This window comes from Aulostomus chinensis, chromosome 16 (genome assembly GCF_037954235.1).
Source record: "Aulostomus chinensis isolate RoL2024-O1b breed Wild chromosome 16, RoL_Achi_v1.0, whole genome shotgun sequence".
NCBI lineage: Eukaryota > Metazoa > Chordata > Actinopteri > Syngnathiformes > Aulostomidae > Aulostomus > Aulostomus chinensis.
The window spans coordinates 8,192,815-8,207,261 of record NC_141335.1 but is presented as its reverse complement, the minus strand read 5'-3'; the positions used below and the strand labels follow the sequence as shown (position 1 = coordinate 8,207,261).

At 40.1% G+C, this 14,447-nt stretch overlaps 1 protein-coding gene across 2 annotated transcripts in view; it reads left to right on the top strand.

The window, feature by feature from the left end:
- Window positions 1-511: 511 nt before the first annotated feature.
- LOC147247359 (protein FAM13A-like) overlaps window positions 512-14,447 on the top strand; it is a 15,915-nt gene continuing 1,979 nt past the window's right edge. The window contains exons 1-11 of one of the 2 annotated variants that reach the window (XM_086180176.1): window positions 512-856; window positions 3,373-3,574; window positions 3,689-3,898; window positions 4,159-4,339; window positions 6,448-6,604; window positions 6,808-6,914; window positions 12,038-12,253; window positions 12,473-12,536; window positions 12,831-12,910; window positions 13,125-13,198; window positions 13,652-13,706. In XM_086180176.1, the coding sequence (XP_086036302.1) occupies window positions 827-856; window positions 3,373-3,574; window positions 3,689-3,898; window positions 4,159-4,339; window positions 6,448-6,604; window positions 6,808-6,914; window positions 12,038-12,253; window positions 12,473-12,536; window positions 12,831-12,910; window positions 13,125-13,198; window positions 13,652-13,706 (1,376 nt within the window). In that variant the 5' untranslated portion in view covers window positions 512-826. Of the gene's footprint in view, window positions 857-3,372; window positions 3,575-3,688; window positions 3,899-4,158; window positions 4,340-6,447; window positions 6,605-6,807; window positions 6,915-12,037; window positions 12,254-12,472; window positions 12,537-12,830; window positions 12,911-13,124; window positions 13,199-13,651; window positions 13,738-14,447 lie in introns of both variants that reach the window. The other variant, XM_086180177.1, reaches the window with a different exon arrangement.

The window sequence follows — 14,447 nt, the reverse complement described above, 5'->3', positions numbered from 1 at the left end:
GCCTCTCTATACTGCCTCTCTTATATTAGATCAATGTTTTTTCTTCTTCAGTTGCTTCAATATTATGTGATCCTGTGTCTTCAAGTCTAGACCAGATATTATCATTTGCTTGGAAGAATATTTCCTACCTCTTTTATTCATTTGTAATCTTTCTTCAACTTCAGATGAATATTTTAACATATACTCCAAATTCAAGTCAGTAACTATCACTAGACTGGAGGAGCAGATCATTTTTATATGACTTAATTGCTTTTTATATTTTACATAAATGCTTTAAAATTAAATTAATATTTTTCACTAATGCAGGCAAGTTATCAAGAAGTAGTCTCTAAATGAGCCATCTATTGTTATTTTCAGTAGAAGAGACCACTTGGTCCGGAGGAAATGTCTGAAATATCGTACCTAAAAAGGAAACGACAGCCTCTGCCCTCTGGAGAAATAAAAAACAAGGAGTTTTCATTCTGTGTAGGCAAGACGAGGAAGTCGATTTCAGCATCATTCAGCTGCCTCTCCTTCCCTTGGCAACCACAGTCACCATGGTTACCCCTGTGTCACGTGACCACCAACATAAACAGTTTTCACAGGGAGCTACGTTGGGTCGTAAGCTAGCTAACGTGAACCGCGCGGTTTCAGCAATATCCAGTACTTCAGTCCTAAAGTAGGGATGTAAGGGTGACGGCAGTAATTATTCCTCATGTGTTGGACTTTTTCAGATAGTTTTAGGAAAAAAAACAAAAAACGGTGGGGGTGGGGGTTGGGGGGCATCTCGCTGAAGAGGATAAACAGTTGAAAAATGGAGAGCTGTCCTCGACCTCTGAGCTGAACTATGGGAGCTAGCGCTTCAATATCGCTCTGTGTAAGTTAAGCTTCAGCCATCTTACTGTTTTATTATTGAACTATTTTATTACACATTTTCGGTCAGTCGAACTGATAGCAAAACAAGTTTGGCTTTGTCGTTTTCCTTACTCTTGGAGGTGTGGCATCAAGTTGTAACCCCCCAACTCAACTATGCTAACAGGTGAAATTTGTCTTTTCCGGGATTTATAACACACGAAGCAAGCAACCTTTGTCATTACAGTTCCTCTGGTTAAATATATCAGTGAATGAGGTTTTTGCAGACTAGGTCTATACTGGGTGGCGTTCACATTGCCCTGAAGTTCGTTTTCGGCTGGATAATCCACAGGCGGCAGTAAGGGGACAAAGACCAGACATTTCCTCTTCCATTTGATCTGATATGAATATTTTATGGCTATTTTCAATGACCTCTGTGACGTGTGACCGGTTGACTCATAATTATTAATTTATAATGTATTGACTTATATGTATATTGTTAAAAATGACATGACAAGACTGGACTAATAAGACAGCCTTCTTTGATGGGATTTTACTGCCTCTTCTGATTTTTATGAGTATTTTAATAGAAATGTTTCCTTCTTCAATGTCTGTATGAAAACCCACTACATTGTGGTTAATGATGTTTGCAACCAATGAAAAAACACTCCACCACTTACACACATTGCATGATGTGGAAATCCCCAGTGCACAAACGCTGAGAGTGAGCTTTATAAGGAAGTAGAAGATGTTTTGTGACCAGTGGTTAACCTTGTGAAGTGAAAAATATTTGCACATTCATATACCTTGGGAGTTTAATGAAATACAAGACAGTCCATAAGAATTTTAATCTGGTTACATATTTTATTTGATACAAAAACCATATCAGACACATTCTGCGTTTGTACATATTTCTTATACCCTAATACAAGAGCAGTGTTAGCGATGTATTTATATACTTATATACTGACTGAATGTATAATCATATTGATCATTTGTGTTCAGGGCAAGGATTCTCAAGTCTTTAGTACATCCTACAATACGACAGGTCATTTTGAAGAACAATAAATGATATACACAACCAGTCAAAAGTTTGGACACACCTTCTCATTAAATGTTTTTTTTTTCTTTACATTGTAGATTCCCACTGAAGGCATCAAAACTATGAATGAACACATATGGGATTAGGTAGAAAACAAAAAGTGAGAAATAACTCAAAACATGTTTTATATTTTTGATTCTTCATAGTAGCCACCCCTTGCTTTGATTACTGCTTTGCACACTCTTTGCATTCTCTCGATGAGCTTCATGAGGTCGTCACCTGAAATGGTTTTCCAACAGTCTTGAAGGAGTTCCCAGAGATGCTGAGCACTTGTTGGCCCTTTTGCCTTCACTCTGCGGTCCATCTCATACCAAACCATCTGGATTGGTTTTGGGTCAGGTGACTGTGGAGGCCAGGTCATGTGGCACAGCACTCCATCACTCTTCTTCTTGGTCAGATAGCCCTGACACAGCCTGGAGGTGTGTTTGGGTTCATTGTCCTGTTGAAAATTAAATGATGGTCCAACTAAACGCAAACCGGATGGGATGGCGTGTCGCTGCTGGATGCTGTGGGAGCCATGCTGGTTCAGTGCGCCTTCAATTTTGAATAAATCCCCAACAGTGTCACCAGTAAAGCACCCCCACACCATCATACCTCCTCCTCCATGCATCACGGTGGAACCATGCATGTAGAGACCATCCGTTCACCTTTTCTGCGTCGCCCAAAGACACAGTGGTGGAACCAAAATTTGGACTCAACAGACCAAAGCACAGATTTCCACTGGTCTAATGTCCATTCTTTGGGTTTCTTGGCTCAAACAAATCTCTCCTACTTGTTACTTTTCCTTGCTAGTGGTTTCTTAGCAGCTGTGTGACCATAAAGGCCTGATTGGCGCTGTCTCCTCTGAACAGTTGACGGAGAGATGTGTCTGCTACTAGAACTCTGTGTGGCAATAATCTGGGCTCTAATCTGATGAACTGTGAACTTGTGATTTCTGGGGCTGGTGACTCAGGTGAACTCATCCTCAGCAGCAGAGGAGACTCTTGGTCTTCCTCTCCTGGGGCGGTCCTCATGTGAGCCAGTTTCATCGAGGCACTTGGTGGTTATTGTGACTGCACTCGGGGACACATTCAAGGTTTTTGCAATTTTCCAGACTGAATGACCTTCAGTTCTTACAGTAATGATGGACTGTTGTTTCTCTTTACTTAGCTGATGGGTTCTTGCCATCATGTGAATTCTAAAAGGTTGTCAAATTGGGCTGTCAGCTGTGTACCAACCTGACTTCTGCACGACGCAACTGATATGATTACTACATAATTCCATGTGTTCATCCATAATTTTGATGCCACCAGTGAGAATTTATAATGTAAATTGTAATGAAAATAAAGGAGAAACATTAAATGAGAAGGTGTGTCTAAACTTTTGACTGGTAGAGTATATAATGATGTACTTAATTTCTTTATACTGATCCAGCTGCTGAATGTGGTCCTTCCATGCAGAGCGACCTGTCCTCAGTGAGAATCCTGAGGCCCAGTGCTAAGGTCAGCCCAGAGCCTGTTGGTCCTACCTTGGTGTCAGAGCCTGAAGTGGTCTCCAGGTGTGTGTTTGGCGTTACCTTGGCAACACTGAGAGACTACGGTCTGATGGTCTGTGGGATACCACTTGTACTAAGAGATATGGTGGAGTTCCTGGATAAGCATGGTAATTGGAGAGGTTTTTTTTTTTTCATGATATTGTACCCTTTCTCCTACTTCCATCTCCAGCAGCTGAAACCAGTAATCAAATATTACCACACATCTACGTCTTTTACCGCAGGAATTAATCACAGGGGTCTATTTCGCCTGAGTGGCTCAGTGGTGCGGACCAGGCAGCTAAGAGAGCGGTGGGACAGTGGAGAGAGGGTGGACCTGGAGCATGAGGGAGATGTCCCCACTGTAGCTTCACTCCTTAAGCTCTTCCTCAGGAGCCTGCCTAACCCTGTAGTTGTGGAACCTCAGCGGAAACAGATGGTCTTGAGCCTCTCCGGTATGAGGAAAGGTTCCCATGCATTCAAGAGTATAAAATAAACTCCCTCTCAGTTAAATTTCATGTTGGTTGCTATGCATCTCAAAGAATTGATTAATCATTGACTCTAAAAAAAATCTGACAAAGGCCCATCAAAGTGTGCATTTTTACACTCCATCTATGGGATGTGTGTGTGTTTTTAAGTGCTAATATATTACCCTGCAATAGGTACCTTGATTTGGAGACTGGAGTGTCATCTTAATAAGTGCTGTTTTTGTCAGGGTCTGCAAATGAAGATGAGATGAACCAGTCACTGAGAGAAAATCTTTGCCACCTCCCAGATGACAATCTCCTTATTTTGTCCTACCTCATCGGTTTCCTGTCCAGGGTGGCTGCTCACAGCCAGTTCAATCACATGCCTGTGGAGAATCTGGCAACCATTTTTGGACCTTGTATCTTTCAGTAAGTTGTTGTTATTAATGCCACAGTCAAATCCTCTCCAGGTCAGCTCTGGGACACAAGGTTTGTCAGGTCAGATCAGTATAATGTCAGTCCACTGTTGTCTCAAGGGAGATTTTGGGGAAAGTTAAGAAAAACTTCACTCTTATTGATGTGTTGTTCCATGTTTAGTTTGCAGAGATACAGTCGCTGTGGTTGCCTGTTGCTTTTCTTCACATATGCATATAATATTATGCATAATTAAATGATAATATGTCCCACTGCCATGTGGTGCGCAGTGAGTACAAGAAATGATTAAAGCTAAGCCAATTTTAATAGTATGATAGCATTTGTAGTCAAAAATATACAATAAAAGGCAAATATTAAAATTAAATGTAAATGTTTTGTCTAATTCACCATCTTTAGTTCATCTGTGTGTTACTGCACCTCCTGAGGTGGAAATGGGTTTATCCACTCAAAGGCTATTGCTGTGGAATGTACTTGATAATACAGAGGATGCCACCCGAAGAGCCAGACAGATTTAACATCATGATTTTATTGGTTACCCTTCCCCTTCTGTTTACGCCTCTCAGATGTTACTGTAAACAAACATAGCCTCTCAGGAAGCTCTTGTGTAATTGGACTTTTGTTGTTTCAGCTTCTGCCGCTGTAATATGACTTCAGTTAACATCCATTCACCTGGTTCTCTATCTGTTGATAGTCACTCCTGTTTTAGTCTTTTTTTCTTTTTGCTATTGGCACCTGTCATGCTGTTCAGTTCTTGATATGACTGGAAATAAGATATGATTATTAACAAGTGGAAGATGACCTAGTAAGGAGATGTTAGCTGAGAGGACTGGACAAAATTGTGGGTGGAAGAGGGTTGGAGATCCACAGAGAGTTAGAGAATGTTCCGTGGTTTGGTTTTGATATGGATGACAAAAAATGGGCTGGTTAAATAGAGATTGGTATATACTTGTCAACAAATCCACCATTTAGCTTTAGATTGTAGCATTTCAGTGAAATTTAGGATTATTGGTCTTCTTTATGAAATGTGCTTGCTCACAAATGTGTTACATTAACATATATTTTCCTTTCTAAATTCATATTCATTTATCAATTTAAGGATGGATAAGACAGACACTGATGCACTTGTTCCTGTCATGCTGCCTATATGACAGCTTTTCTGGCAGCATGGTTGAAGAACTCACATGTATTTACCATCCAAGCCGAAACAGCCTGTTGCCGTCATAGGTGTCTACTGTCCACGTGATCGGCTGCTCTTGTCTTGTCATTGCAATTAATCTGCATGCTATGTCAACAAACATCTAATCGTACTCAATTTTTTTCACATTTTGTTCATTGGATAATACCTAATACAGGATGATGACAAGCCATTTGCTTACAATGCTTTAAAAAAAAAAAAAGCTGCTTGGAGGCAAACATGCGACGGGGTTCCCATAGATGCTTGAATTCCTTGAAAATACTTGAAATTTCAAGGACTGAACAATAAGGTCCATCCTTCCATCCATCCATTTTCGATACTGCTTATCTGTTAACTGGGGTTCACGGTTGGCCAATCCGTCACAGAGCCATCAGGAGCAATTAGGGGTTCAGTATCTTCCTCCAGGAAACTTGGACATGGTCACCGGAGGAAGTGAGGATCAAACCAGCGACCCTTTGTTTGCTAGACTGCCGTTCTGCCTCTGAGCCATGCCGCCCCCTGAACAATAAGTTAAGCAGTTAAATTTGCTTTAGCTTGTATTGGTGTGATTTTCATAATATCTCTCACAAACCTCTTTTCTGTTGTATTTTATGGCATGTTTTTTATAGGAATATCTTATTGCAAATATATTGTTTTTTTCATACTGCAAAATTCAGTCTGTATTTTTAAAAAAAGATGTCTTCCACAACACGGTGACTCATCGTATGAAAAGAATTGCTCAATTTATACGTAATTTCCAAGTGAAGCTTTATACATTTGCGATGTTTTACAGATATTTCAAATAGAAATTAAATTCTTTGGCAGATGTATCTCCATTTGCTGCTATACATGGTTCTTCCACTAGATGGAGCCCTTTTGCTGTATCTTGGTGAGTACACATGCATGTGACATGTTGCTGTTTCTGCAGTGTCCCGGCAGGTCCCACGATGTTGGAGGACCAGAGTGTGTGCAATGCCTTACTGCTCCATCTTTTAAGGCATCACATGGTTCTCCTTCCACCCTCCGCCATCTCCTCTTTTTCCCCATCTCCTCCTCCTACTCTCTCTGCTCTCTCACACTTTGAGGTAAACCATTCGCTTTGAATGAGATTGTTACATTATTGATTGAATAAATTCCTTGTTTATCTTTTTACACATAAGCGTCCTCATGAGTAATATAATCACAATGCTACAAACTTAGAGAGCTGTCTTTTTTTGTTTGTTTTGTTGTTGGATTTTTTTGCATCTGTCTAGAGTGATATGTGTGTTTTCTCTTTTGTCCTTGCCAGGTTCAAGCCCACAGTTGTCACTCTGAGCAGAGTAGTGTAGAGAGGTCAGAGGTCTCAGTGATGAGTGCTTCTAACTTTCCAACATGGATGCAGTCTCAACTCAACAGGTACTGTCATCACCTTGGGATAAGCAACCGTGCTTATAAAGCTTGTTTTAACTTTTTTTTCTTGCGTTTTTCACAGTTTCAATGAGCATCCATATGATTAGAATATACACTAGCCTATCTCTTTTATATGTCCTGTCCTTGGGGACTAATTTGTTCCTGACTTTTTTTCCTGTCTATTATTTCCTTCTATATTTAGTGTAGTTGTCAGGTTGATGGTGGTACTGGTAACAGGGAAGCTAGCTGTAGACTGTTCTCTGGAGGTGTTTGATCATAGACGTTACAGAAACGTTGAACTATGTTGATGTTTGTTTTATTATTATTATTATCAGACCGACCCATTTCTGACTTCTTACAGTGTCATTTTTTTGACAAAAGTCCTCTGTCAAGCTGTGATATATAGTTCAAATCTTTAGGTGTTCTTTGATATTCCTCTATGCCACAGGCCTGCATAACATTTAAGACATTCACCATTTTTGATACAAGATGAGCAATAGAGCAGTAGAATCTTACATCAAAGGCTGGAAGTGAAACACTGTTGGCTACAGACCAGCATCTCCCCTCTGAAACAGTGACACCGTTTTTCTGTTGTTAAGAAAAAAAATGGGCTGTTGTACAGTTGACTGTCCAGTCAGTCTAGTGACAGTTAAAAATAGCATCACACATTTTACTTCTGCAAAGAACAGAGGAGTGGAGCAATGGAAAATTGGTCCCCAATGGACAGAATCACCATACAGACAACAATCTTCATGTGGACACACACTCGGAGCTTGAAAACTAGTGTGCTATTTTCCATTTTCAAACTGTGAATGACAGTTGCCAAAAGGTTGTTACAGTGATATAAAATGATGTTTTCATTTGTGCACTGGTTGTGGTTGTTGCTTTGTTCTAGCTTTTGTACCTTCATTTGTGTTTGTAGTGGATGTTGAGTCCTACTGGAGGTTAATTAGGCGAAACCACTGGTAATTTTCAGCAAACGTTTGCTCTTTTAACTGTGTGATGAAAGAGATACTTCCTATAATGTGAATTCAGCTTTTTCATTTTAAAATATTTGGGGACTAAACATAAAATTAGGCAGGGAGACATGATCCTTGATTTATAGCCACAGTTCACGCTCAGTCCAGCTGCATGCTTTGCAAATTGTTTTGTCCCTCAGGCTTGAGGACATCCACAGACATTTTGTGAAACTGATGCTCCAAACACTGTTAAAAAGGGTGCGCGTGCGCACACACACACACACACACACACACACACACACAGCACAATTTTAGTTCTCCTCTTGCTATCATGTTCTCTCTCACTCTGGCCTGGAGGCTTTGATTCATGTGGTCTAAATCTGCAGCTGCGTAATCACCAAAGTGCAAACATCCCTATTTGACACTAATGTTAGCTGCAAGCTAATGTAAATTTTACCCTTTGAGAGGGCCAGTGGGCATCCTCTGACATCTCCACTCTGCAGTGGCTTGTTATTTTGGAGATTTCCATTCAGAGGGAATACCTTGGTTATTTTTAATCATAAATGACAACTTCAAAAGACTAACCTGCAACCTCACACAGCATCAAAAATACAGACCCTACAATTTCACATTCGGGTGCCAGGTAACCACTTCACATTATCATTATCTTTTTTATGACTCAGGCCACCGAAAAGTAAAGCAAGATTGGATGATTTGGAAGTTTCATTTCATCTTGTTTAAATTTAGCTGTGGCCTCACAGCAAGAAGGTTCCGGGTTCGAGTCCCGGCTCAGACACGGGATCTTTCCGTGTGGAGTTTGCATGTTCTCCCCGTGTCTGCGTGGGTTCTCTCCGGGTATTCCGGCTTCTTCCCACCATCCAAAAACATGCAATTGGGGACTAGGCTGATTGATACTCTAAATTGACCGTAGGTATGAATGTGAGTGTGAATGGTTGTTCGTCTCTCTATGTTGGCCCTGCGATGGACTTGCGACCTGTGCCCCGCCTCACGCCCGTTGACGCTGGGATAGGCTCCAGCCCCCCTGTGACCCTTAATGTGTAGGAATAAGCGGAAGATGACGATGGATGGTGTTACTTGTACTTATGCAGCCACAATTGCAAAAAATAAAACAAGTATTATCTTTTTTCTCAAGAGCCAAAGAGGAAACTTTGGCAACTTTACCCCAGCTGGTGCATTGGCTTATCTCACCCTGTAACCTCACCAAATAACTCCTCAGAGCAAGAAAAAGATCAGTTTCTTATCCACACATCTGGAGCCAACATAGACACAGATACAGAATTCGTAGCTGTAGAATCTTAAGTAGCAGCCAACGTCAGCCTGTTAGGTATTTCTTAGCAGCATTCATAGGTCAAACAAATATCAATACATTTTTTTTAATCTAACAGCCTCCCACTCTCATCTGTTTAGCAAGCAGAAGATGCTGCTGCTGGATACCATGTGCCTGTCTGCTTTTTCTCCTTTATTGGTACAAGCCCAGTTTCCTCAACCAAGTACTTTATTTGGGGCTTGTGTTAATTTACTAAACCATGCCAAGAAAAACAGCACTAGAGAAGTAACCAAATGCCTTCTTCTTTCTATTTATTAGCTTTGAAAACACATCTGTGTTTTTTCCTGAGCCCCGCTTTGCTCTGTTTGGGCTTATGTCTCTGGGATTTTGTTTGCTTTTTCCAAATATGTTTTGAATTATGATGCTGTTCCTTCTGGTTTTGCTGTCTGGTCCTTCCCATTAACGTCACTAGTCCTTATTGATTCTTGGCTAATTATATCTACAAAGGATTTTAAATCAGGTGTCTGTTTTCTGTCTCTTAGCATGAGATGATATTATACACATCTAATTCCATGAAATTGTACAAAGAGTATTCAAACAGCTGTTGACTGAATAGGTATTAAAAAAAATCTAAATATGCCAATGATTAAGAGATTCTAGACATGTAGGTCAAGCAATATTTGAATTTAATAATTGGATTGCTTTTCCTAATGTAGTAGTGTTTTTTTCTAATATGTACTAAGCTCAACAGTAATTTGACTTATGCATATTAATCAGTGCTTAAACTGATTTGTATGAGTGTGTTTATGTGTGCTTTTGTGTCTGTGGTCTATTCTCACCCATTTGCAGTGATAGATTTGGCATTTCTGACCCAAAATTCGTCTAACAGCTGCTATATGGTAGTTTTATATTTGTGCCTGGGTGACTGGAAGGGGGGCGGGTGAGCTCTCTGCCTGCAGGATGTCACTTGTGTTGTTGACCATTGAGCGCATATCATCTGTGCACTGTCCTCTTATTGTACAAACCTCTATCTGTCCGTTAAAAGCAGAAAGCTCTGCACCGTCACATGTAATTTGTATGTTAGACTGCGGCGATTTTACGCGGAAAAGGATGTTTTCTTGTCTCATCTGCTTCAGCGTCCGTAACAACAACCCTGGATCTACAGTCCTTCACAAGTGAGTGAACTAAAGGTGAACCTAAGTTTGAGCTTTTGTAAAACTGTTCTGAACATGCTGGCATTCAGCATTTTGTGAATCTGTGGTTTGAGAATCTGGAATTCATATTTGCATCCCAAAATTTGATTATAAATTTTGTAGTGCATAGTTGAGTAGGTTAGTTTAGTATACATTTATTTGGGTTTGGTTTGGTTTATGCAATTTTTTCATACCATTTTTGGTTGTTCATGCACAGTTGTGTTTATTGTAGCCCTCTTCAGATGAAGGATGTTTGACTAAGTAAAGTCATTCATGTTCAAAATGTAGGCTGCTGTCTCATTCCTCTGGCCTCTGCAGCCCTTCCACTTACCAATCAGCGAAAGGTTCTCAGCTCTGAAGTCATACACGGCTTTAAGCAAGTTCGTGACAAATGTGCTGTTTTTGGTGCACGTCGCTGCAAATCAGTTGTACTCATTGTAGCTGGGAGCAGCTCATTAGAGCTTCATGAGACGAGCCTTAGTGTAGCATTAGATTAAACACTGCTGATTCATGACCTACTGGATGCTTGCTTCCTAAACTACCTGGTGCAGAGGCCTACAAATTTCTGTGTAATTAAGTTTTGGACAGTGCAAACTAGTTAACACATCTACACCTTGTGATATGCAGTGATGAATGAAATCTCTCATAATAGTGTTCCTGTTGCTATAGCATGGATAAAGCTTAATTTTATTACAATATCACTTCACTATCAAAATATTGGCAATACAAAATGCAGGAAGATACAGAGACAAAGGGCATTTAAAGTACATAATAAAACGTGTAGCAGCAGCAGTGTTCATTATTGACCTGTTCAAAATAGCAACAACAGAAATGATTTTTTTTATAAGTGTTGTCTGGCTCACAGTACCTTGAGTCTCCAGGCAGATGGTAACAACTGGAATGATGAAAAGGGTGGGAGGGGTCATTATAGACCTGGGCGTCCTTTTTAGTTATGAACCAGATGTCCAGTATATACTATTGAGTTATAATTGTTTCCCTCCAATTATGAACTGTTTTCTTTGTAATTGTACAGCTTTATTTCCTGTATGTCTTTCTGGCGACTACCTAAAACAAATTTAGGGAACGAGAGAAGAAATAAAAGATGAGACCAAATATTCTCCTCTTTTCATTTTGTAATATAAAGTTCTTGACCTCACAATATACTCTTTTAATTTTAATTTAATCATATTCATCATGAATCTTTGTTGATGCAGAATTCTATGCATGCATGTGTTCTGGTGGACACATTATGCATGTAAACAGTGAGACATGCATCCATGCAGACATGCTCCCACCCCTGCTCCCTCCCCCCACTGGATTGTGTGGTCTGTGTAATAATGATGTCCTTGTAGTGTGATACTATCTTTGTATCTGTTTGTCCATTCTCCAGGAAACGCCTGCAGAGTAGCTGGACCACAATCTGTTTATTAACAATGTTATGATTTGGGTTAAAACTGCAGACTTAGTTGTTTGGTTTTTGAACCTTTTATATTTGTTGCAAAAGTGAGAAACCTGTGACCAACATTTGTGACTTCATGATATATCCTGCCATTGGGATGGTGGTTGCTCATTATTGATTTACTACTCTTTAATAAATGCATTACAAGTGGTATGCATTTTATAAACCTAATTAAGACAAGATATTTCTTCTTACATCCCCTGTGTTTGCATACGTCTCTCCCTGCATAGTGCTGACAGTCTGGAGCTGGGCTGTGACAGCAACTCTGACGTCAGTGCTGACATTCAGAAGCTGACTTCAGAGCAGGAGGCTCTGAAGGAGAGCGGTGAGAACACGGAAGTAGGCTGTGTACGCTCCTGCCCCACTGACCTAGGGCCAGAGCAATATCAGTGCCAGGGCAGACCATCTCAGATCATCCGGGGGGAGCTGGAACATACCACACAGGAGTGAGTGGTTCTCCTATCATCCCTTTTTTTCATACAGACATGACATGTTAATTGTAACAGATTGGATAAGGTGACAGCGGTACTTTAAAATGAAGACACATTTGACCTGTCATGCTCTTCTTTGCATCTTGAGTCATACAACTGAAATATACGAGTCTTTCTTGAATTTATGAATGACCAAACTCCTTTTTGGTTTAACGAGTTTTTCTTTATCTTTAGGCCCTTTTCACAAAACCCTCCACCATTTACGTCAGTGTGGAAGGAGAAAGAGGAGCTAGCGGAGGTAGATAACAGACTCCTCAACACATCAGTATCATTTGCTCATGTCTTTCCACTCTCTGTTTCTGTTATATTCTTTTCTTTTCCATGTTTCCATTTTCCCTTTCTTTCTTGATCTTTTGTTCCATCTGTTAGCACTTCAGTATTTTTTTAGCTGTGAATTTTATTCAGTTCTAACTACTTCTGCAGTCGTCTACCTCATTTATATCTAGACACATGGAAATATGGTTCATTATTTTAAAAAAGCTTCCCTTTTTTTTAAACATTTCTGCTTATATATTTCTAAATTGTTTTCCAGGCCTCCGCTGATGCTGGGCTGACATTATCTACTGCAGTGAAAGAAACACAGAGCCAAATTGAAACACAGTCTGAGCAGGGGTGAGAGGAACGTTCTGCATGAAGATGACACAAGATGACAGTTTTTTTGGTCTCCTTTGTCTCTTTTTTGCATTGTCTTGTTATGTTTTTGGTTCAGGATGTAATAATTTAAACCTGAAATCAAGAAGAACCACTATAGACTAGAGAGACCTGTTATTGCCAAACATTGAAGGTGTATTAGGTTTTATTTGTCTTATTCTTTTGGATTCTACAGTTGTTGCTCCCCTTCACTTCTGCCTGGTCCTTTTATTGTTCAGCTCATCTCTACACCCTGCAGTCAGTACAGAAGTAGGTTATCAGAGCAGTGTGCAGCTCACAGACATGGTTTTCATATGATTCCAGTCCAAATAACACTGATTTGCCACAGGGGCTCACGTGAGCGCAACCGACTAGCTATGTTAGGATGACCTAGAACGGGCATGCTGACTTTTTGTCTGTGCTGCCTGAACAGAGCCACAAGACAGGTCATCTCAGTTGTGACTCATTAATGTCAGACAGGGAAAAAAACCCATAACGTTAATGGCCTCTGAGTTACAAAGAGTGATTGACGTTATTCAAGCAGATTTGGTCGAATATTGATTATACTTGCAGAGTGCAATGTGTAGTAGAGTCACATGTTCAATAATTTTACCAGAGGCAGACAAAATCCTGTTTCATGCATAGTTAGTGTTTTTCTGCTAGTAGTTGATAAAATTGTATTTCATCTGCCTGATGTGATGCTTGATTCTATTTTGTTTGCAGCCTGCTGTGTTGCATGGAGTACAAGACAGAATGCAAAACTGTGTCTGAGTGGAAGGTAAACAGACCTGGATGGATCAGACATGAAGGTGTAACCATGTCAGTTGTTGTCATCTGGGGTGGGGGATTAGGAGTGTTCTTTAACCTCTAAATAGTGAGAGTCATCTTGTCCCTGAGCACAAGAAAGACACACTGTAAGTTGGACCATTTGAATTTAGAGAGGATCTAATTAGATTAGTCACCTAAATTGTATATAGAATCAGTGTTTAAAACGACTTGAATGCTTGGTTACAGTTGAATGAAAGCTCTAAGAAAAACTGACTTTGGGGCATTTAAACAGCAGAACACATTACAAAACTAGATGGCAATCAGATAGCTTGTACCTCCTCAAAGGCAAAAACATCAACAACACTTTCAGTCTTCGGCCGAATAAAATTGCATACAGCGGTGAACAGACCCTCACACCCCCACACAAGAGGATGGTGGAGTTGATTTTATTTGGATTTTGCATGAAGGAACAGATTAATGGGTGCAAATGTAAAGGTAAAGGTGTAAATATCACCCCCTTTGTCCACTATAACTTAAAATCCAGCTTGCAGATGTCTTCAGGTGTGACTTAAGAAAAGATCAGACCATGCAGAGTTAACTTACAAGGGTTTCCTGTTCTATGGTGAATTATCAAAACTGGCTCCTTCACAACTCTTGACATAAACTCACAGTTTTTGAAGTAACGCATTGACAAGTTCTCACCCTAATTTGCGAAGGATCTGGTCGACCTAATTTGAGGAGTGCATTAAAG